Genomic DNA, 24,374 nt, shown 5'->3' on the forward strand with positions numbered 1-24,374 from the left:
ATGTCTAGACCCCACGCCATCAGGTGACCGTTTTGCGAGTTTCACATATGAGGAGGCTACTGCAATCACATATGATGGTACTGGTGCCAGTTATGTTCACACAAGTCGTGACCTAAGCCCGATGAACTGCGGACGGGTGCGTGCATCCACGACTTCAGTGGGAATTCTGTCTGAATTCGCGCACTCGCTTGTACCAGTTCGCAAATTCTTTAAGCATATGACGAATTTCGACCATCTTACCATGCCTGTACCAGTTCTCGAATGATTAGCGAAATTCGTGTACCAGTTTGCGAATTCTTACAAGAACTGACCTCGCACGCGCACTTTAGTTCGTGAATTCGTAGAAGAACTGACTTCGAATGAGCACTTGTACCGGTTCGCGAATACTTAAATATGACAGAATTTTGACTGTCAAGTGTCAACCCATAAGAACCGGAATAACAATTGATGCTAGTTGAAGCCTGGATTTGGATTGTCTAGATAACTTATTGGCTTAATGACTAATTGGCTAAAAATGTCATCAGCAAAAAAATTCCTGGGTTTGGCTTAAACTAGTTTACTTATTGTCTTTTATTGGGTTTGGCTTAAAAAGTGGAACAGTAACTTCTTTTATTTGTTTTTATTCAAAAAAAAAAAATTTCGCATTTGTTAGTTTTGCATTAAACTTTTGTGACTAATTGATTCGTCTCAATAAGAGGAATTGAAAAAGTAAAAAATTTTGATCGGAATTCATAATGTTTTTAAAAACGACAGAGATTAGTAAAAAAATGTTGTATTATTGACTTGTTTTTGTTTTTATTCAAAAAATTATGAGTTTCTATCAAAAAAATTTAATTTTTTGATTCCTCTGGTCGAGACAAATTAATAAGTCACAAAAGTTTGACGCAAAATAAACAAATGCAAAAAATTTTGAATAAGGACAAAAAAATAACTCACTAATCTTTTTATACAAGGGTCCCCAACTTAAAAATGCTGCTCAATTCAAATTTCAAATTTACAGAAGAATCCTCTCCAACTCCAACAGGTCTATTGGCCTATTGGGCTTAAAATTCGGCCCTCTTGTGTGCAATCGTCCAACTTAATTTACAAAACAATTGTGCTACGGCCACCGCACGGCTATTGGGGAATCTTTTATGAGATTTTGTAAAAATTCAGCTCCAATGAATATCGATGGGCCAGTGACTTTAGACTTTCTGTTTGGAATATTTACTTCAGTGCCCTTTAATTCTGTATCATCAGACATTTAAAAGTGGTCAACCAAGTGTTAAAGCGTAACAAAATATACGTGACCACCTTTCATCTCAGAACTTGCGAGGGTCCTGTGTGTTATTTATGAGTAGAGCATAAGTTAGGACGTGGTTCCACTTGCATGTGATAAATTTCCTTGTGCCCTTATATAGCAAAATATCGGATATTTATCTTTCTCCATACGTATCTTGTTTCTACGTAGAGAGAGAGAGAGAGTCCTCACAACTATTTATTCGGGTTTTGGTGAGATGGCGCTGCATTCATGTTGGCAATGTCTTCTTTATCTATGTCCATGATCATAATTCCGCCACCAACCTTGAAAAGAAACCTCATTCGCCTTCAGGCAAAATCGATGAATTTTTTTTAAAGTAAAACTTGGTTATTTTGCTCAACTACGATAAGACAATGTAATTAGTTCATTTTTTTTGGTTGAATAACGCTTTTGTTATTCTCTTTGAGAGGCAAATTGGAGGTGAAAAAAAGTGAAAAATGCTTTTCCTGAAAGATCATCTCTACTAATTATTTGTCTACACAGTCGTAAAGCTAAATGATTTTGAATAAACTTTTTAGAAATGTCGAGGTGCCCCCCCCCCCTTGTTTTTTAAGAAACATAAACTTATCATAGATAATTAGATATATCAAATAATACAACGCAATAGACAAGATTCCAATAAAAATAACGCAAGGCAAACCAGAAAGCAACACAAAGCCTCAACATAAACAAAACAAAATAGACACCCGTTGAAGTCCTTTTGTACAGACAGTTGAAAACGAGTTTTTGGAAGACTAACTATTTTTCGAATGAAAATCACTACTTTGGCGCGATGCTCCAAGGATACGTCTCTATGTATCAGTGTTAGAGATGTCCATTCTCCAACTCTTTATTGGCGGGATTGCCTCCGACGAGAGAGGACGTATTTGTAAATTTTCATTATTTTTTAAAAAAAAAGTTTTCAGGGCTTTTACTGCCTACACATTTGTGAGTTTTTTTTTTTTTTTTTTTTAAAGTTTTCATACCTTGTTAAAATGAGTTATCCGCGCTCTCATTTATCGCATCGAATCCCAACCCCCCTATGATTAAGTATTACGTAGTACCCTATATAAGAATAAATCAATCCTCGGATTATTAATCCCGACAGCCATTCCATAAATTGAACACTGACAACGCATGATCAGGCACAATTAGTCCTATCCCAAGCGCCTAATAACTGCAAGTCAAACATAGGATAACGCAGTATATTGTGCATACTTGGGCCTTGGGCCCTTGACCCACATTCCTAATTTGTAGGATCGACTATAATACGGCCCAATCCACAGCCCATTCATTTGGTGGGCTGGGCCTCTACTGATGCTCAAAACCGAACCAAACCCTCTATATATATGGACACTCCTTGCATCATTTTCAAAACTAGGGTTTCCTGCTCGGCGTCTGCTCATCTTCTTCGTTCGTCCTCTCAAACCCTAGTCTCGAAGAACCTCTCTTTCAGCAGCCATGGGGTATGATATAGCTCACTATAACATAAATTTTTCCCTTTTCATCCTCTGTATCTGTCCACATGTGTATACATCCGTACTGTAGATTTTAGAATATAGCGTAAGAAGTTTTTTGTGAAGGTTTTCAGATCATGGGTTACACAGCTTTGCTTCGTATGTTTTGTTCGTAATTTGAGGGAAATGGACGTGGTAATGGTAAATTCCAAGAATCTGAAGTAGATTTAAATTGTGACCTTTTTTTCAGCAGCATTAGTGTCTCAAAATATTTCTATTGGAAGTGTTTTGGCTGTACAAAACCTTTGTTTGGTCAGATGGAACAGCGAGCACTCAATACTGAATTGGTTTTTCTAAGGGTAATGAGTTAGCTTAACTTAGAACGACAGTCATGGCGCCCAAGGCCGAGCGCTTCCCCCATGAGTGGCAGGGGTGGCGTGGTATTCCACGGGAGAGGTTTTAAATCGTGGCGTACACTTGTGTGCGATGGGCGTCTTTTAACAGCAAAAATCAAGGGGATTCCATGGCCGCTTTGCTGCTTCAGCTTTCTGCAGCCAAAGTGATGGGTTTTTTCCCTACAGTTACCACTTCTCTCTTTTCTTCGAATCGTCTTCTCTCACTTTTACTGTTTTTCTTTCTTTCTTTCTTATTTCCCTCGATTAAGTATTAATCCTGTGTATGCATATGTATATGGAGGTTTGGTTTTTGCCTGTTAGGGCTATGTTTCTTAAGAAAGATTTATGTTTTATGTTTTTTTGATCATGAGTGCTTGCGAGAGATTGATGAGTTTTGCAATCGCCTTCTCTCACAATAGGCTTTTATTATTATCATTTTTCATGTACATACATATGGGTTCACTAGTTGTGGTTTATAGGTAAGTATATGGTGGTGCTGTGTTTTTGTATGTGGAAGGAAATAGATTATTGAGATAGGAGAGAATTACTGGCTGGGATATTGAAGTCATGATGTATTCCATAATATAAACATGTTAGGAGTCTTTGTGATTGATGGATTCAGCTTGGCAATGGCCCCGCGTGTGTCAGATTTTGTTGGATTTTGCATTGTCATAGTTCTCTGTTGTCTATGAAAGACAAAACTTGCTTTCTGTTGGACCTAGTATCGGTGAAACCGTCATTTTCTTACAAAAATGAAATGAAGGGTTTTACTCTTAGACTAATGGCCTCCAATTAATCAATCAAATCCAAGAAAGTGTTTTTCTGAATTAACATGGGCGAATTTCAACTTTCCTTTTTTGTCTCTAGTGTTACAAGGACACGGGGTTTTCTGTCGTTGCTAACATGGTAGACTGGAAGACACAATGTAGGAAATTTATTTAGTGGGTTCCATTTTTTCCCCAGGGGACACCCCAATTGGTTTTTTTCCCCCCCTTATTCCCAGAATTAGTGGTTCAGGTTTGCATTGTCTCCAGTTCGATGCCTTAACAATCGGAATATTTTGTGTAATAGGAAGACACATGGTATTGGATCTGGTCGCAAGCTGAAGTCCCACCGTAGAAGGCAAAGGTGGGCTGACAAGTCATATAAGAAGTCCCATCTCGGCAACGAGTGGAAGAAGCCATTTGCCGGGTCTTCTCATGCCAAAGGCATTGTCCTTGAAAAGATGTATGTCTCTTGCATTTTTTCATCTACTTCGTTGCTTTAAAAATTCCTCTTTCTATCTAGTACCAAGCTTGACAAATGGCTAACTGACATGTATAGAGGTATTGAGGCTAAGCAGCCGAACTCCGCTATCCGAAAATGTGCTAGGGTTCAACTGATCAAAAATGGGAAGAAGATTGCTGCATTTGTCCCAAATGATGGTTGCTTAAACTACATTGAAGAGAATGTAAGTACTTATGAATTAGGCAAGGTTATTCGGTGGGTGGATTGTTGGCTTAACCATTCCTTTTTGCTGCAGGATGAGGTGCTGATTGCTGGATTTGGACGTAAGGGGCATGCTGTCGGAGATATTCCCGGGGTCAGATTCAAGGTGGTTAAGGTATCTGGTGTCTCTCTTCTAGCTCTCTTCAAAGAGAAAAAGGAGAAGCCAAGGTCTTAAGTTTGTTAGAGGAGATCATCTTCTTTTTATTTTGACAGTTTTGTTGCAAGTATTGGAATGGTACTGTAGACTGTTTGAGCAGGATTTTGTTTCATCTTATTATCCCTTTTATTGTATTGGCATTGAAGCTACATTTTTCAGTCAATGTTTCGTCCATGGAAACTCTTCTATATTTCTCTGCTTTCTTAAATTGTTGTGGGTTTTTTATTTTTGGTGCTTTACAGCGTGTGGATACTTGGGATCATATGGGATCATATTTATAGTTTAAGAGGCCGAATGATCTCAAGCTATTCCTGTCTTGCTGAACTTGTGGTTTTTGCTTTTTCTGTCTGTTGTTTCATTTTGTGTTATGGTTTTTGAACTGAATCAAACTCACAAGCTCTTCTGCTAGAAGATGCCATCTGGTGTAGATGTATATTTCAGTAGTGATGTTTGCAGAATCCAAACATAATCAACTCTCCTTGTATGAATGAACGCGTTTTAAACATCACATCCCTCGTTCTAAATTACGAATCCTCTTATACGAAGCCCTTGATGGTTTTTTCTGCATGGGACAGCTTCCGAATTTAAACTAGCCTTATTTCCTTTTTTCGATGATTGTGAGGGGTTCCAAATATTTGCCCTGATTACATGTGGTTTGACTGCTTTCCCCTTGGACATACTAAAGGAATGACGACCCTTATTAGTTCACCCATTGAGAACAGATCCGAGCCAGCCATTGTCTGGATCACCTGTATTTGTCAATCAAAATAATCTGATGCTAAAACAAATCTAATTTTTTACTCAAGTTTTTGCATGTTAAGTAAATGAACCAATATTAAGATCGCATTTTGAGAGACATAAGTTTTCCAAACGGAACTCCATTAGTAGAAACTATTGGAGATCATCTCGTGATTAGTTTGACAGAAGGCCAAGTGAAGGTTTTTTTTTTTTGGTGGAAGAGGCCAAGTGAAGTTGATTTAATTGATAAATAAAATTTTCAAGGCAAATTTGGACGATTAGGTTCCACTCATCTTTGGCCCAACGGTATTATTAGGTGCTAAAGGTAAGGAGGTCTCCTCCAATGTACTAACTATTCTTACAATACTAATTTTTGCCGAGAGAGAGAGAGAGAGAGAGAGAGAGAGAGAGAGAGAGAGAGAGAGAGAGAGAGAGAGAGAGAGAGAGAGAGGACACATTTTTTTTTTTTGGTCAAATGGAAATTCGGCCATATGTTGTCAATAGGCATCAGTGACCTCAAAAGAGTGAGCCATATGTTGTCCCACAATAAATTGTTTTTTCTGTTATTGCCTTGATTCCAGCTTGTGGAACGAGGTAGAATAATACAGTAAATAAAGTGCTTCTACGAAAGAGATACCCAACACTATAAGGCTCAAGATGCTTTTCAAGTACCAATTTACCACAAGAACTCCAATACATTCACATAAACTACCCATAACAATGCTTAGCAAAAAATAAAACTACCCATAGCACTGACGTTTCACAAACAAGATTTCATTGAACATGAACACCCTTTTTATTTTCTTTCTTTCTTCATAGACCTATACTTGCTGGACATGTACGAAAAGACGAAAAAGAGTATTTAACCTTGATAACATGTCGGAGTACTAAATCCAAAATTGAGGACACATGGGTGGTACCAGACATTTGTTACTTTTGCTTTAGTGTGTCTGGAGTTTTCTGTGTGTGGTTTGAATTCATTTGTAAAAGATTATTTGGTATTTTGCCAGAATCTTGTCTTATCTTTTTAGGTTGTTTTTTAATTTCTGTGCTCTGAGAGTATTTGTAAAAGGTTGTTCGACATTTTTCCTAAATCTTATCTTATTTTTATTATTTTGTGTTTCAATTCCAAAATTGAAGTTCGTCATGGAGTGTATAAAAGGACAATGTAAGTGTCATCCAAGGGCAAAGCTTTCTCCCCCAACATAGTCTTTGTTTCAACTCTCAATGGTACTAGTCTATAAGCTCTCAATAGCAGTATATAAGCTCTTATGCTTTTGTGCAATCTTTCCTTCATTGAATTGATCTTTCCATTAGTGAATAAATGATCAATGTTATTTAACCACAACCCCCCCCCCCAAAAAAAAAAAAAAAAAAGGATCAATGTTTGAGTGTCCTAGAATTTCTTGGTTTTATTTATCTGAATCAGAAAATCCTTAAAGCTACCAAACTTTTGATTATCATATCCTGCATATTGGTCTAAAATTCATACAACCTGATGGTGAGTGAACAAGAGAGCCAATCTTAACGATTACCAGCCAGTGGTGACTGCTAGTCCTGGAGCAGGAGAGTTCGAATAATCAGAGTTTAATCGTTTAGTATGATTAAAGTTATTTAGGAAGCATAGTGGACCCTTTTTATATTAAACTGATGGTCTAGTATACCTGATGGTCTAGTATATAGGGCAGATAATAGTTTAAGGCTAAAATAACAATTTATAAAATTGCAAAGTAGTAAAATCAATTGATAAAACCTTACCGTTCGTTTTGGGATTTTTGGATTTGTAGGTAATGAGTGTAGAGAGGAATAAATTAATGATTGAAAATAGGGATAATAATTGGAAAGAAATAGAGAGAAAAATGAGAGTAATAATTAGAAAAATAGAATAATAATTAGAAACAAAAATCCAAAACCCTTAAACGAACAGAGTAAAATGACTTGGTTGCAAATAAATAAATTAGCGGTCTATCTAAATATTTTGTCCTATACTAAGGTTCTTCCTATTTGCAGCTAAAACTACATCGTTTTAGACCGCCATACAGGATCCCCAAATCCCATTTTGATAGTTTTTCAAAACAGCACTCCATTAAGTGAAAACTATTTGAGATCATCTTGTGATTAGGTTGTTAGAAGACCTTGCGAAGTTGATAATAATAATAATAATAATAATAATAAAGGCCATGATTGCAAACATTGCTCAAACGCAGTAAATTTTCAAGGCAAATTTGGACAATTCGGTTCCACTCACCTTCGTTTCGCATATTCATTCTTGAAAAGGAGAAGCCAGAACCATAGGCATCAGTTACCTCAAAAGAGTGAACCATATGTTCTCCCACAATAAGTTGTTTTGTGGTATTGCCTTTGATTCCAGCTTGTGAAATGAGGTAGCATAGTAAAGGGCTTCTATGAAAGACACTTCCCATAAATTTACGTACCAAACGAAATAAGACGCAGAGATACCCAACACTGCAATACCATAATTCTATACTGGATCAATATGCTTTTCAAGTACCACTTAACCACAAGAACTGCAATACATCCTCACAAACTACTCATAGCACTGACATTTCACTAACAAGATTTCAGTTAACACGAATACCCTGTTTGCTTTTTATATGTACCTATGTTCTCAGTTCTCACAGTCCTTGTCCTGTTAGGCTCTTTAAGTTACTAGCAAAGTAACACAAGCAAAACCCTACCAAGAGCCTCAAATTCAGCTCCAATGGTTGACATGATGAAGATGTACTGTGCTTTCCATTGTTAACAAGGTTTCTCATCAAACGTTTCATATCTGCACAGAAATTCAATCCACTGACACTAGCAAAATCTTGAACAAACTTGATGGCAAAAATCTGAGACAGATGTTCGCTGCACCACCAACATACAGAAATTTTGGTTAACTACATGATAGAGAAAATCTTCAAGGTGTTTGATGGGAATCGCTAGAAATCACATTAAAATAGAATTGAAGAAATCAATTAGAAGACCATGTTTCAGATATGTTGAATGAGGCAACAAAACAAGATTTGAATCACTTCTAATTCTAGCTAGTTAGCAGGTATACAATGGCAGTCCATCTTGATATACCTTCAAGTAGAATGTGCTCCGGCATAACTGTTCTCTCTGCGCATGCTCTCTAGAGAAGAGACGGTAGTTGTCTTCTCTGCTACCCCAATGCTTGACCTGGCTGAAACATCGAATGCCTCACCATTGCAAAAGGAATTCTTAAGAGTAAGAGGAGTTCTTGTACTAGCTGTTAGTTCACAGGTGACTGGTGAAAGAGAGATTGGAGCAGGACCTGGCAAATTGGTCTTTGATTCCTTGTTTTGGGTAAAATCTGAGTGACAGAACTCAATTGGAGAAATAGCATTGCCAATGTGCTCTTTCTGTGTCTTCTGTTTTGAGCTCCCAGCACCCACATGGATAATACTGAGACCATCAACTTGGTCTTCAAATGGGCCATTCTCCTTCTCAACATAAAGTGACTGCAATTCATTCTCGTCGCCCATTTCTTTGGATAACCTGATATTTTCATGACTGGAGTGGGATCCTGAACCATGGGTATCTTGTTCAATAGGAGCAATCTCGACATCCTTTAAGTTGGTATTACTATGTTTCTCTATTCCCATATCCCTCTTCAACACACCTAGACTTCCAGTCTTTTCAACATCACGATTGGTATCTGAAATTTGATTTGGCTTATTGGGTCTTCTAGGTCCTACTTCCTCACCCTTCAAGCAACTTTCTGCATCCATTCTGTTCTGGACTTGAGGCGATATGCTAACACGGTTCTTTACATATCCTGAAGCACTAGAGATCTTTGTGGAAACATTTGATAGTTTTCTAGGTGTTGAAGGTGAAGCAGGTTTCCTAGTGTCAACCATTGTGTCCCCTGCTGTTGTCACTACTTTTTCATGTTGAACCTTTGAAAGCATTGACTTGCTTGAGCCTCCACCTGGGCTGCAGACACCAGGTCCAATTTTGGGACCAGCTGGTATGCCATAACAAGACTGCCTACTTTTATTTGGGGTACGAACCAAAGATTTACCCTGCATAAAATGGAATTTCCCCACATATAGTGTTTGCCAAACAAATCAAATCAGTACAAATAGTTTCCATAACAGTGCAGGGGTTGGTTTTGCCTTGGTAATTTGTTCTGTAATAGTGCGTGGGGTACAAGGAAGATATTCAACTTTTGTATCCAAGCATGAATATACATCCTACGTGAATGTGCAAAAATAAATATCAGGCGTATACCCTGTTTCCTTCCCAAGTGTCAAGTGTCCACACAAGTAATTATATACTTTGTTTGGTTTGAAGTTTTGAGAATTTTTTTATGTAATGAGGGGAAAGAGAGATAGAGAAACTTATTGACAATCGTGCAAAGAGTATTTTTTTTTTTTTTTAAAACTTCAAAAAGAACGAAGTGATATTTTTAAAGAGTCCATGTAACATAACCAGGCATTCTTCATAGTAGTAGGTACTTCCCCAGAATCACCTTGGCAAAACCTATCCCATGAACAGAAGACAAAATAAGAAGCAGCATTGGTAATAGCAAAAGTAGAACTAACCCCGTCAAAAAACCCAATCTTTGGTGATGGCATTCGCAGACCTGAGGGTTTTCCTGTAGCTGGCTGAGAAAGTGTACCAGTCTGCTTTGAAGCCGCCTCTGCATTGTCGCTATGCGGTCGAGTAGCCTTATTCTCGTGTCTATCTGAAGCAGGAGAGCTAGTATCAATGCTGGCCCTTGAAGTACTGGACCTCTGATTAACAGTAGAGGTTGATGAACATGACTCTGAAGACCATTCACTAATAGAACTTGCAGGGGATATATTAGAAGAGAGCTTTGATGACATTAAATGATCCGTGAGACCAAACTGTCCTTTATTCTTTAGTGCAATATTCATTGGCGTTTGGAGGATTGAACTGGAGGAAGTTGGATTCACAGTTTTTCTTCTGGTAGCTTTCACAGGAGATATACCAACATTTGGAGATGAAGCACTGCCAGAGCTGTTCGATGAGGCAGAAGATTTTGGTGGCCCTTTCTTAGTTGCAGTTGAAGAATTTGAACAAGAGGATTTTGAAGGTGGTACAGGCTTAGGCAGAGTCCTGCTGGAACCACCCAAACCTTGTACCTTTGATATCGGAGCAACTTTGCCAGCAACTGTTGCAATCATTTGAAGGTACTGCAAGATTAGAACTAAAGCAACAAAATTCTGCTGCTCGTAAAGAAGAAAAGCTTCAACTGAAGATTAATTTACCTTTGGGACCTTTTGCGTCATCATTTCCAGTTTTGACTTGGTTGGCAGCTAAAGAAGCCCTTTTCGATGGTGCAGACGAGATTGGATTAGGCCCGCCAATGACCTTTGGTGCCTTCTGAAGGGATGAAGTCAGGCCTCCATTTCTAGCAATAGGCTTTATTAGACAGTACATGAGTTGTGTCAGTTAAGCATCGTGTGAATCACAATTTTTTTCGTATGGGGTTGAACAGTTGAATTAAGACTGTGCTCTCTCTCTAGTTGGCAAACTCGCGTACTGTGCTTTCTTGCCCAAAAAGAGAGTTCTATGCATTACATATGCATCAAAACTGAAATAAAAAGCCAAAATATCTGCTAGATGCTAGCATTAAGATGAAAGTGGGATCTATAATTAGACAAAATGATCGAAAGAACACTCTCTGCGTCTCTTTTTGCTCAGATCAATAATCCATGGATAATTTTCTTTCGCTTAGATAGATTATTATCGTATTAGTGTGAGAGGCTATAACTTCCAACATAAATGCCATAATAAGTCACATAGCTAACATTTAGCATAATGTAGCATGGGAGAGTAGAGACATGAGACATCATTTTAAGTGCACTAGAAAAGTACAAACCTTTGTGCCTTGTGGACAACTAGGACCCTGCTTTATCGATCTGCCTGTTCCTTGCACGCCAATGCTTTCTCTCTTGGAAGCAGGTTTTGGCTTCACCTAATGATTAGCAGGCACAACGTATCAAAATTGAGAAAAAATCGATTTGGAGGTACAAAGATTCACACTCAAGTAAAATTTACAAAATCCATCACATCTAACAGTCACCATTAACTCATGAACTTACCATATTGTTAGAAGCCAACTCCACCATCTTTAAAGCTGCACGAAATATATACAATAATTATTTTGCATTGGTAGCCAAGAATATGTTCTTGTAGTAATTGTTTGGGTTCAAAAATAGAAGCATCCAACTAACGTTGGACTGCATCAGCAAACAAAAGATTACAGAAAGAACTCAAGGAAGTGTCATCTGCCAGCCCTAACTGCATAGATTCAAGGTAATGGGACAACCGACAGGAAATGTTCAAAGAGAAGGTAATAGTGATCAGAGGAATCAACACTACCTGCTCTCATGTCACTGCAGTCACTGCAATGTATAGTTTTTCTAAATTAGCAACATGTGAGATCAATGTTATGCATCGTTAGATAAATTATATCTTTTGCTAGTTCTAATTATGATTCTATGAAGTGGTTCGAAGGCAACAAAATCACCATCGATGATTGTCCATGCTTACTAAGATTTAATCCCGAGTCCCTGAGCTTGTTGGAAACTGAAATGTTAAATTACATGAATATCAATTATCAAATTGTATATGAAGTGTGAAAACATTAATCTCACTCGCCAAAAGAATCCTGTGTTGTAAATATACTATGCTTTGTGAGATTAATGTGTCCGTGGTCCAGAGATGAAGCAGGTTAAGATTGAAAGACTGAAACTGAAAGCCTAAAGCATCTGGGTTATGAAGCAGGTCAAGGTTGAGAAACAGAAAGCCTTGAAGCAGCTGTGGACTTTGATTCTAGAAATCCATCTAAAAGAGGTTTAACCAACATTAGTAATAGAACTGCATATTGAGGTGGTGAACAAGTTTAGGAGTGGCAGTGCTGGTGTCAGAGCTTTCACAGATACAGATGATTTAGCAGAGACCTGGGACTGTAGACGATTGGCATAGGAGGTCGTAATCGAGGCAAAGGTGGTAGCAGAGGTAGCACCAGGGAAGTGTTTATGCTAGAGAAAGTGAAGGCAGAATGTCAGTAGAGGTGGGGCAGTGTTGACAATGCACGAGATACCTTGTGTTTCTGTCTTTGCAGATGCAGATTTACTAGAACTTGCCATACTAGATGCTTTACTAGATTTCTGAATCGAAGCTCTGATGTCTTCAAATAAATCTGCTTCAAGGCTTTCCAGTGTCAAATTCTCACTTTCTAATGTAGATAATGTATCAGTAGATCTGCATACATCTTCTTCAATTCCAGGTAAAAACTGTTTTCCACCCTTGCCAACTCCTTCAATCATGCTAGACAACTCATCAGGCTCTAGAACACCTGGTAAGTCAAAACAAAATTTGTCACTATGAGCTTAAATTTGCAAGTAACCCAAAAATGTGTAGTTGTACTCATGGCTAGACATAGAGCTCACATCCTAAGCATACCTTCACTTGTGAAGAAGGCAGTATCCCAAGCTAAACTTTGACGCAAATTATACTTGCCATGTTTTCTTGCCCTTTCTGGTTCCAATGGATCAGAAGATCGAGGCAACTGTTCCACCTTCAACCTTGCATCAGCTTCCATGGCTTTCTCACTAGCCACTGCCTCAAGAAACTCGCTACCTTTGTGGCTATTCTGATTTTCTGAAGATTATCTTTCAAATAAGTACAACTAGGAAAATGACACAGCAATCATAAAAGTACTGAGAAAAGATGAATGTATGCTGTTACCATGCACCTCAATTAAATTTGACTATGCAGTCTGAAGAAAGCCACTACTATTTACTGACTTCGCTAAACAAAAAAAACAAAAAAAACTTTTAATGGCATGATTTTAAGTTTCTAGGTATCTATTGTAACCAACTGCATCTGCATGCCATGTCAACGACTCGACATAGTGATTCAAATTTTTCACGGAGACTTTTGAAGCTTTTAAGTTTTACCCATCTCCTGACTCATCCAACTATGAAGACCAGGTTTGAAGACGGCAGAAAGCTGATGCTGGAGTTGCAAATGCAGGAACAGCAATCGTAGAAACTAATTTGGGGGTTTAAGCAAAGGAGCTAAAACTCTAGTTTTGACCTCAAAGCATGTTTTGTTCGAAGTACAATTTGTCACAGCTCATCAAACACCCAATGAAGCAGGAAATTGAGGGCAGGGACTAGAAAGCCTCCCTTCTGGGCCAAAAGAAGGGTTTCTCAACTAAGGAGAATGAGCACCAAACATGCATTCAAGACACTGGAATATGCATGTGCCATAACTTTGCAGGACTTTCTACACAGATTGCACGGGCTTTTATACACAGATGGTAACATTCTATATTGAAATTTTTTTACTAGCCTGAGTTGAAGAATTATGCAATTATCTATACCCAAACATAGCCACCAAAAACAACAATGTAAGGCAATGGTTATCCAGTTGTAGCTGAGATCTGCTCCCCTGGATTCATTTGAGAAACGATACATGGCTATGCAGACGTGTTGCATATAGTTGCAAGATGGATCTCAGCTCCAGATGATGTTATGAACTTGAGATTAATGAGGGATCATCAAGTCAAAAAGGTTTAGGTTACCACTAACTCCCCCATTAGTTCAAGCCAAATCCCAGCCAACTATATTAAAGCCATCCCAGAACGGTGCCTTGGCTACTCACCATTATTACACCAATAGTACCGGAAATGTGGCGTTCACTTGAGCATAAAAATTTTTTTTGGTTAGAGCAACTTGAGGGCCATCTTATTACTAATTACCAATTAGTTATACAGGAAATCCCCTTCATCCCCATTTAACAACTTCAATTTGTAGTTTGGGTTGTGAATCTTTCTTCTTTTCTTGATAACTCCGAGTATCCAGGTTAGCTTATGCGGACTTCAACTAATTCCGTCGGCAACCAATCTCATTGTCCACCAGCGGGGACCAATTAAAGCTGGGGCAAAGCCTTGTATCAACTTGTACCACAATAGTTGAAAAGCACCTAAAACGTTTCAAATCTGAGACCTAAGAGGAGCAAACTCCAAAATCTGAGGCCTTGAAAACTAGGCCAAGCCCTTGGGATTTGGATTGTGAATCAGTAGTGGTTCCGTTTTTAAGATTTCCATAACGCACACCTTACGTGTGCACTACTTCTTCTTCTTCTTCTTCTTTTCATGATGAAGGAACCACCCATAGGATGGCCACTAATTAGACCCACTAGCATAAACCTCCGGACAACCTGAATCAAACCACCGCTTTGACCCACCAGGTAATTTGTGGTACCAACCCTAGAGAGGAGTCGAACCCTGCCCAAAGCTAGGCAAGGGTCCTTTCCCTTCCGTGTGCACAACATCAACATCAAATGAAGAGATACCCATTGATAGTAACGTAATCATAACCCTAACGACAATTCAAACGATGAGGGAAACTTTTTCTGCAATAAGAGTTCGCAGCAACAACAGAAATAGACGCAAGAACTCCATTTCGCACCAAAAAAAGAAAAAAAAAAAGAAGGCTCAATTACGCTGATCTAGCAACTCATGCTCAACCCAATTGCGAGAATTAAATCCACTAGCCAATAAGTGACGTAAAGTAGATAACCTGCGGATTGATCGCCGGAAAATTGATCGACATTGCTGAGCCCTCCGAGTCCAAGATTGCCCTCATCTTTCTCATCCATTGCGCTGATTCACTGATCAAACTCGAATCGAGAGATGCACAGATTGGTTTCGATGGTAATCGAACGAGACAAGAACTGAGGACGTAGAGAGAGAGAGAGAGAGAGAGAGAGAGAGAGAGAGAGAGAGAGAGGAAAAGCAATGGGAGAGAGCGTGCGCCAGAGGGAAAAATCTAGTTTTGAAACTTTGAGCATCGGCGGTTTCGAAATTCGAATTGAATTTCGTAATTAGATTAAATTAGACTTCGCCCCATGAGCTTTGTGAACATTTCACTTCACCATATGCGAAATGAAACTTTGACATATCCTACCCAAAATGTCAAAACTATAATTGTGGTTCACAATTTAAATTTTAGGGTTTGTTTGGATAATAGGGAAAGAAAAAGGAAAGGAAAAGAAAATTATATTTGTTTCCTATTCTTTGGTTGATTCCTTATTTTGGGACAAGGAAAAAAAAAATATCATAACTCATTTTCATTGCTCTCCAATGGCTGCCTGTAGCGTTTGCTATATTTCAGCATTGCTCAAAGTTTGGCCATACGGCAATTGAAATGGTAGCCAAACGAACACATCCACTGAAATGGCTAGAAATGTCTATAAGCATGGAAAGTGTGCACGTTTGTACAAATTCTACGATTGGTATTATTGTGCCTACAGCTCTATTTTCTTCAAGACTTTCTTCAAAATAATTAAGATTCAAAAAAAAACCAAAAAGATCTCTTGTATACCAATGAATTATCCATTCTTCTTTGGAAAATTCTAACACCACACCCATTCACACACCGATACTCACAAAAAGGGTGGGGGCCCACACACACTGGGTGTGTAGTGTGTGCGGGCTCCACCCTTGTTGTGAGTGTATGAATGGGTATGTAAATAAGTGTGGTGGTAGAATGATTGTTCTTCTTTTTCTTTTTAAACAAATGAATCATCCACTCTCACTTTCTTCATACATATGCACAAGAATTTTGGAAGATTCCAATGGAAAAAAGAATCAGTTTGCAAATCTATAGTCAATCGTTTTTGGTTTTTTTTTTTCATGAGGAAGCAGAAAATGCAGATATAGTAATAACGGAATTAATACAAAGGACTGAAAAGATCCGAGAAAAAAACCAAAATATCGTCTATATATCGATTGTTTCCAAGATTAAAAGCCGAAAGCCAATAACCATTGCACATGTCCAGTCACACTATTCTTGACGACAAATACATATTCAGAAAAGGGGGAGGGTTCTCCATATGGGTCTCGTTCTGAACCCAAAAGTGTGAGCTGAACCGTTCATTTTGTGTACCTTGACGCCTAGAAGAGCCAGCTTACAAAAAAATTAAGTTGATTGCACATTGGTTGCTTAGTGATTGAACCAAAGTATACTCATGCAATGAATTTTTAGAATCGAATTTACCATTCATTTTCTGAAAATAAATGTCATTGACTTACAGATATCTGATCAATTTGATTTCTGGTACGGCTTCTTGGACAGTTCGGATCAAATATGCAGGGCACACACAGCCTGCTATGCCTCTACAGATAAATAGCCCATTTTTGCCCTGGCATTATTTATTCCAATTATCACGTTAAAAATAAGTTTCTCATTTACTGGATCTTATCTATCATGTTGTCCAAGAGAAAAAGAAAGATGGTTAAGCATATCTTTGATGGGAGAATATGAGAATTGTTTGGACAACCCTAAGAGCCTTCTGAGTTTTTTTTTCTTTCCTAGAAGAACAATACAACAAAATCCGAAACTATCGCATAAGCATATCCAGATTCCAGGCCAACAGGATACCACTGAAAAATAGCTTCTCAGGCCTAAAACTGAGTCCGCAAAAGCAAAAAATAGGTAAAAAAGAAGAAGAGATCAACAGATACAGTCCCCCTCATAATGCAGCCGCGCACACAATATTCACATTGTAACAATTGTAATCACTCCATCGCAAGGGACAAGGGACTCTTGAGTGACCACCAGATCCCGAAAAGAAACACCGGTATACAATTCAGCTCAAACAAAGCTAGTAGTAAGTTCCAATAATTAAAAGTACCATGACTAGAAACAAGCATTACCAATATTTCGCAATGTATATATAAGATGCTACTTTTTGAGAAGTCAATGCCGATTTTCAATCTGTCGTAATTTTTGCTTAGGATTTTATTTCTAGACGTGAATATCTATCTATATCTTTAGATTTTTTATCACATAGATTCTTCCAGAGACCCAAGGTTGTTAGAAAAAAGTGTCTGGTCAGTTCCATCAAGCATGGATAGCACTGACGGAAGGCTTCAAGGGTGCGGTGAGAAAAGCTCCGGCCTTACTGACCCAAGAATGGTACAAAGACTGTGTCGTGTCACGTGGAAAGTAAAGTGGTCAATTTAGCGAGGGATCTATCCGTGAGCGCTCAAACGTCTAAGTGAAATAGGTTGTGCAAGTGTTGTCTTGTGTGAAAATGTGCAGGACAACTATTCGTGTGTTACGACGCAGTTTGTATATTAGAGTTCATCAATGTGCCAGATTCAACACCACCTCACAACGAGTACACAATGCAGTAAATAACCAAAGGAACGGTACACAAAAAAATTGAAAACCCAGGTATATATAGAGTAATACAAGATTCAGTACTTGTTTAAGGTTTATTTGCAGCTGAAGGATTGGCTTTGAGTTTTGGGAGTTTGAAAAGGCGATGATATGTTGCGGGAATTCAAGCATTTCCCTTTCTTTCTCAAGTATGAGGACTCTGAAGTTTGTTCGGTATTGCTGAAACTTTATTGTATCGTTTTTGTTTATACTCTATACATGCATGTGTTCAGTGTAGCAAGTATATAGTTGAGAATTTCATTTGAGCGCTAAGAAGTTTTTGCAACGATGGAGTTATCTTGAAGTTATGCTTTGTTTAAGATGTGATAGCGCAGCATAGTAGGAGTGTTCTTTGTTTAAGAAGAAGAAACAAGAAAAGAAAAAGAACACGAAGAAAAGAAAATTGCATTATGTTCAGTGGCTTAAAAGTTTCCACCTTAGATGACCAAAAAGATGTTGTTAAACCAACTTTGGGAAATCCAGAATGAACTAGAGGGAAAAGTATAATTTGGCAATCTACATGACGATGATTTCACTGTCAAAAAGAATGCTAGAAAGGTGTCTTCTGCTTCCATTTCATCTCAAGACATCCGGAAAGAAGATGGTCTAGTGTTTGCGCAACCGTGGTGGTGGTTTTCCCCCATACGCAAGGACGGAATTAGGATTTTACTCTAGCAGTGGCGAAATTTATACTAAAAAAATGTAGTGGTAGCGAAATTATATAAGTTGGGCATAAATTTTTTTTTTTTACATATAATAATTGCATTTTTTAAAATTCTTGTCGTGGCAGTCGCCGCCACTAGACCCCCTGATCCCATCCTTGCCCATCCGGGATGATAAGCAAATCGTATTCCCTTTGTTTAATCCAACATCTGCCTTGTTTATGAACTGAAACGATTAGTTTAATCAAGAACTAAGTTGGTGTTTAATAATTAAGAACTAAGTTGGTGTTTCAATTACTGAAGTTGGTGTTAGAATTATGAATGGCGTATACTTGATTTGTGTAATGTGAGTTGGGTTTGTGTAATCTGGGTTGCTTTGTGTAATGTGAGTTGGTTTTTGTAATGCTAGTTTACTTGCTTTGTCTAGTTAGTAAGATGGGTTTTTGCTTATTTTCTCATTGAATGGTGGTGCTTGGGTGTTGCGGAAATAAGGATCAAACCAGAAACACACAAAGAAACACACACACCCAATTGAACACAGAGACAACGGATTTACGTGGTTCCCCAAAATCGAGTACGTCCACGGGAGAGGGCCGACGAATTTCTATTATAGAGGAAGAGGAGGATTACAAAATCACTCAAACTCACACTCACTCATAGACTGATACAAATGCATACATATGCTGCTCTCAAACTCTCTCTGATTTTCAGATGCTCTATCATTCTCTTTTTGACAGAGCCTCATAGGATGAGCTCGGCTCCCTCCCGAAGGAGGAGCCCTCACGCTGCTCTACTCTCTCTACACTACCTCACTCTCCTCTCTGGTCTCTCACTCAAGAGAGATACACTTGCAGAAAACCAAAGGCCTTCAATTTATAGGCCATTCAAAGACTTCCTATTCACAAGCCATGCCAGACATGGCAATTACTTTCAAACCCACGCCTGAGATTTTTTTTCTTCAGATTTTAGGCATGCCTTTTGAAGTCTACAAAGGCTGCCATCTTTATCCAATCTTTGACCAATGAGAGAATTGGAGCCACACTTCAGCAGCCCATGTGCTGATTTCAACAATCTCCACCTTGACGACAATTCTCCAAAGGTCTGATGCTGCCCCCAAATACAATCCAAAAACATAACAAACAGACTCTCTACAAACTCGAACAAACAAAGAGAGACAAGAGAGCAAACTATAGAAGCAAACAACAGTGCTCTCAAAACAGAACAAACAAACAGACTGACTGCAGATAACAGATGCTCTTAACAAATTCAGAATACCGGAACAAACCAACAGAAGAGCCAGATTTTTGAAGTCTTCGAGTAAACTTCAGAAAAGATTCAGACAAGTCGTGCGACAACTCAAAAGTCCCGGCAACAGATTCATATACAAATTCAGATGCTTGACCCACATCAAGCCAAATGCTCAACCTCGATTGAGCCCGGCGCCCCAGAGGCGCATGCACCCCGAAGGTGCTTAACATTGAATCAGGTGGACTGAGCTTGAACCACCATCAAACTCACTCCCAATAACTTCAGCGGACAGATCTGCAGTAGATTCAAAAACAAATTCCCCAATAACGGTGGCAGCTCCACCTTCAGCTTTACTCACACACACACAGTGCACACACTGCACTTTTCATACAACAAGGGGGAGTGATCCCCTGTGGTCACACCCACCCACTAAGGGTGTACCCCAACAAATCACCCCCTACACCCGAGTGGGGTAATCGTTGAATCCGCAGCGTTGTCCGACTGCAATCCGCCACTCTAGCACCACAGCTATCCCCTGCTCACACCAGAGGCTCCACTCGCCAGCGTGTGCTCTCCGCGTGCCAGCGTGCGCTTTCCGCGCGCGCGCGCAGATCTGACGCGCTGCTCCTTCTGGCCGCGCGTGCGGCTCACTCCGGCGTCGCCCGGTGATTTTCCGACCACTCCCGAGCTTGTCTCGACGAGACGAACACAACCCCGTGCTCTAATATCGCATCCGACGACTCCTGGTACGAACCACCCTTGAACCGCCTCTCTGCCGCTCGCCGCCGCCTTCGACCGGCCATTGCCGCCGCCTCCGAGCTCCTCCAGCGACGTGCTACCCCAATCCGCGATCGTCTCCTCGAGGTGAACACAACCCAGTGCTCAAAACTCGTCTTCGATCATCCACAACCTCGGGCTTTTCAAAACAGCCTCTCCGCCCGTCGCCGACTCCGCCCACTGCGATCGAATGGCTCCCGAGCCTTCATCCGGTGACGAAACTCGACCCCGTCACCTCCTATAGACTCGTCTCAGTGAGGTGCACAACCCTTACTGGTCCGATTGAGTTTTCAGACGGCTCAAACGAGAACCCAGCTTAGGCCATGCTCCGTGCTTTCTTCCGATCGTCCTGTCCGCGCTGCTCTGGTGACTCCGAACCAGCAACTCCGGCTCTGATACCAATTGTTGCGGAAATAAGGATCAAACCAGAAACACACAAAGAAACACACACACCCAATTGAACACAGAGACAACGGATTTACGTGGTTCCCCAAAATCGAGTACGTCCACGGGAGAGGGCCGACGAATTTCTATTATAGAGGAAGAGGAGGATTACAAAATCACTCAAACTCACACTCACTCATAGACTGATACAAATGCATACATATGCTGCTCTCAAACTCTCTCTGATTTTCAGATGCTCTATCATTCTCTTTTTGACAGAGCCTCATAGGATGAGCTCGGCTCCCTCCCGAAGGAGGAGCCCTCACGCTGCTCTACTCTCTCTACACTACCTCACTCTCCTCTCTGGTCTCTCACTCAAGAGAGATACACTTGCAGAAAACCAAAGGCCTTCAATTTATAGGCCATTCAAAGACTTCCTATTCACAAGCCATGCCAGACATGGCAATTACTTTCAAACCCACGCCTGAGATTTTTTTTCTTCAGATTTTAGGCATGCCTTTTGAAGTCTACAAAGGCTGCCATCTTTATCCAATCTTTGACCAATGAGAGAATTGGAGCCACACTTCAGCAGCCCATGTGCTGATTTCAACAATCTCCACCTTGACGACAATTCTCCAAAGGTCTGATGCTGCCCCCAAATACAATCCAAAAACATAACAAACAGACTCTCTACAAACTCGAACAAACAAAGAGAGACAAGAGAGCAAACTATAGAAGCAAACAACAGTGCTCTCAAAACAGAACAAACAAACAGACTGACTGCAGATAACAGATGCTCTTAACAAATTCAGAATACCGGAACAAACCAACAGAAGAGCCAGATTTTTGAAGTCTTCGAGTAAACTTCAGAAAAGATTCAGACAAGTCGTGCGACAACTCAAAAGTCCCGGCAACAGATTCATATACAAATTCAGATGCTTGACCCACATCAAGCCAAATGCTCAACCTCGATTGAGCCCGGCGCCCCAGAGGCGCATGCACCCCGAAGGTGCTTAACATTGAATCAGGTGGACTGAGCTTGAACCACCATCAAACTCACTCCCAATAACTTCAGCGGACAGATCTGCAGTAGATTCAAAAACAAATTCCCCAATAACGGTGGCAGCTCCACCTTCAGCTTTACTCACACACACACAGTGCACACACTGCACTTTTCATACAACAAGGGGGAGTGATCCCCTGTGGTCACACCCACCCACTAAGGGTGTACCCCAACAAATCACCCCCTACACCCGAGTGGGGTAATCGTTGAATCCGCAGCGTTGTCCGACTGCAATCCGCCACTCTAGCACCACAGCTATCCCCTGCTCACACCAGAGGCTCCACTCGCCAGCGTGTGCTCTCCGCGTGCCAGCGTGCGCTTTCCGCGCGCGCGCGCAGATCTGACGCGCTGCTCCTTCTGGCCGCGCGTGCGGCTCACTCCGGCGTCGCCCGGTGATTTTCCGACCACTCCCGAGCTTGTCTCGACGAGACGAACACAACCCCGTGCTCTAATATCGCATCCGACGACTCCTGGTACGAACCACCCTTGAACCGCCTCTCTGCCGCTCGCCGCCGCCTTCGACCGGCCATTGCCGCCGCCTCCGAGCTCCTCCAGCGACGTGCTACCCCAATCCGCGATCGTCTCCTCGAGGTGAACACAACCCAGTGCTCAAAACTCGTCTTCGATCATCCACAACCTCGGGCTTTTCAAAACAGCCTCTCCGCCCGTCGCCGACTCCGCCCACTGCGATCGAATGGCTCCCGAGCCTTCATCCGGTGACGAAACTCGACCCCGTCACCTCCTATAGACTCGTCTCAGTGAGGTGCACAACCCTTACTGGTCCGATTGAGTTTTCAGACGGCTCAAACGAGAACCCAGCTTAGGCCATGCTCCGTGCTTTCTTCCGATCGTCCTGTCCGCGCTGCTCTGGTGACTCCGAACCAGCAACTCCGGCTCTGATACCAATTGTTGCGGAAATAAGGATCAAACCAGAAACACACAAAGAAACACACACACCCAATTGAACACAGAGACAACGGATTTACGTGGTTCCCCAAAATCGAGTACGTCCACGGGAGAGGGCCGACGAATTTCTATTATAGAGGAAGAGGAGGATTACAAAATCACTCAAACTCACACTCACTCATAGACTGATACAAATGCATACATATGCTGCTCTCAAACTCTCTCTGATTTTCAGATGCTCTATCATTCTCTTTTTGACAGAGCCTCATAGGATGAGCTCGGCTCCCTCCCGAAGGAGGAGCCCTCACGCTGCTCTACTCTCTCTACACTACCTCACTCTCCTCTCTGGTCTCTCACTCAAGAGAGATACACTTGCAGAAAACCAAAGGCCTTCAATTTATAGGCCATTCAAAGACTTCCTATTCACAAGCCATGCCAGACATGGCAATTACTTTCAAACCCACGCCTGAGATTTTTTTTCTTCAGATTTTAGGCATGCCTTTTGAAGTCTACAAAGGCTGCCATCTTTATCCAATCTTTGACCAATGAGAGAATTGGAGCCACACTTCAGCAGCCCATGTGCTGATTTCAACAATCTCCACCTTGACGACAATTCTCCAAAGGTCTGATGCTGCCCCCAAATACAATCCAAAAACATAACAAACAGACTCTCTACAAACTCGAACAAACAAAGAGAGACAAGAGAGCAAACTATAGAAGCAAACAACAGTGCTCTCAAAACAGAACAAACAAACAGACTGACTGCAGATAACAGATGCTCTTAACAAATTCAGAATACCGGAACAAACCAACAGAAGAGCCAGATTTTTGAAGTCTTCGAGTAAACTTCAGAAAAGATTCAGACAAGTCGTGCGACAACTCAAAAGTCCCGGCAACAGATTCATATACAAATTCAGATGCTTGACCCACATCAAGCCAAATGCTCAACCTCGATTGAGCCCGGCGCCCCAGAGGCGCATGCACCCCGAAGGTGCTTAACATTGAATCAGGTGGACTGAGCTTGAACCACCATCAAACTCACTCCCAATAACTTCAGCGGACAGATCTGCAGTAGATTCAAAAACAAATTCCCCAATAACGGTGGCAGCTCCACCTTCAGCTTTACTCACACACACACAGTGCACACACTGCACTTTTCATACAACAAGGGGGAGTGATCCCCTGTGGTCACACCCACCCACTAAGGGTGTACCCCAACAAATCACCCCCTACACCCGAGTGGGGTAATCGTTGAATCCGCAGCGTTGTCCGACTGCAATCCGCCACTCTAGCACCACAGCTATCCCCTGCTCACACCAGAGGCTCCACTCGCCAGCGTGTGCTCTCCGCGTGCCAGCGTGCGCTTTCCGCGCGCGCGCGCAGATCTGACGCGCTGCTCCTTCTGGCCGCGCGTGCGGCTCACTCCGGCGTCGCCCGGTGATTTTCCGACCACTCCCGAGCTTGTCTCGACGAGACGAACACAACCCCGTGCTCTAATATCGCATCCGACGACTCCTGGTACGAACCACCCTTGAACCGCCTCTCTGCCGCTCGCCGCCGCCTTCGACCGGCCATTGCCGCCGC

General features: G+C 41.0%; 2 protein-coding genes across 3 annotated transcripts; one reads left to right on the plus strand and one right to left on the minus strand.

The window, feature by feature from the left end:
• Positions 1 to 2,600: 2,600 nt before the first annotated feature.
• Positions 2,601 to 4,966, plus strand: LOC131326525 (small ribosomal subunit protein uS12). Its single transcript, XM_058359342.1, has 4 exons — positions 2,601 to 2,745; positions 4,203 to 4,358; positions 4,455 to 4,581; positions 4,654 to 4,966. The coding sequence occupies exons 1-4, from the start codon at positions 2,741 to 2,743 to the stop codon at positions 4,792 to 4,794; spliced, it is 429 nt and encodes a 142-aa protein (XP_058215325.1). The 5' UTR covers positions 2,601 to 2,740; the 3' UTR covers positions 4,795 to 4,966.
• Positions 4,967 to 7,971: 3,005 nt separating this feature from the next.
• Positions 7,972 to 15,356, minus strand: LOC131326518 (uncharacterized). 2 transcript variants are annotated; one of them, XM_058359323.1, is made up of 9 exons: positions 15,105 to 15,356; positions 12,979 to 13,176; positions 12,617 to 12,871; positions 11,613 to 11,647; positions 11,390 to 11,485; positions 10,776 to 10,929; positions 10,086 to 10,678; positions 8,602 to 9,563; positions 7,972 to 8,382 (listed from the first exon to the last, which is right to left on the minus strand). In XM_058359323.1, the coding sequence occupies exons 1-8, from the start codon at positions 15,181 to 15,183 to the stop codon at positions 8,604 to 8,606; spliced, it is 2,370 nt and encodes a 789-aa protein (XP_058215306.1). In that variant the 5' UTR covers positions 15,184 to 15,356; the 3' UTR covers positions 7,972 to 8,382; positions 8,602 to 8,603. The 2 variants fall into 2 exon arrangements, with proteins under 2 accessions (XP_058215306.1, XP_058215307.1); XM_058359324.1 differs by lacking the exon at positions 7,972 to 8,382 and having other exon boundaries at positions 8,450 to 9,563.
• Between the last annotated feature and the right edge of the window lie 9,018 nt (positions 15,357 to 24,374).

This window comes from Rhododendron vialii, chromosome 5a (assembly GCF_030253575.1).
Source record: "Rhododendron vialii isolate Sample 1 chromosome 5a, ASM3025357v1".
Classification (NCBI taxonomy): Eukaryota; Viridiplantae; Streptophyta; class Magnoliopsida; order Ericales; family Ericaceae; genus Rhododendron; species Rhododendron vialii.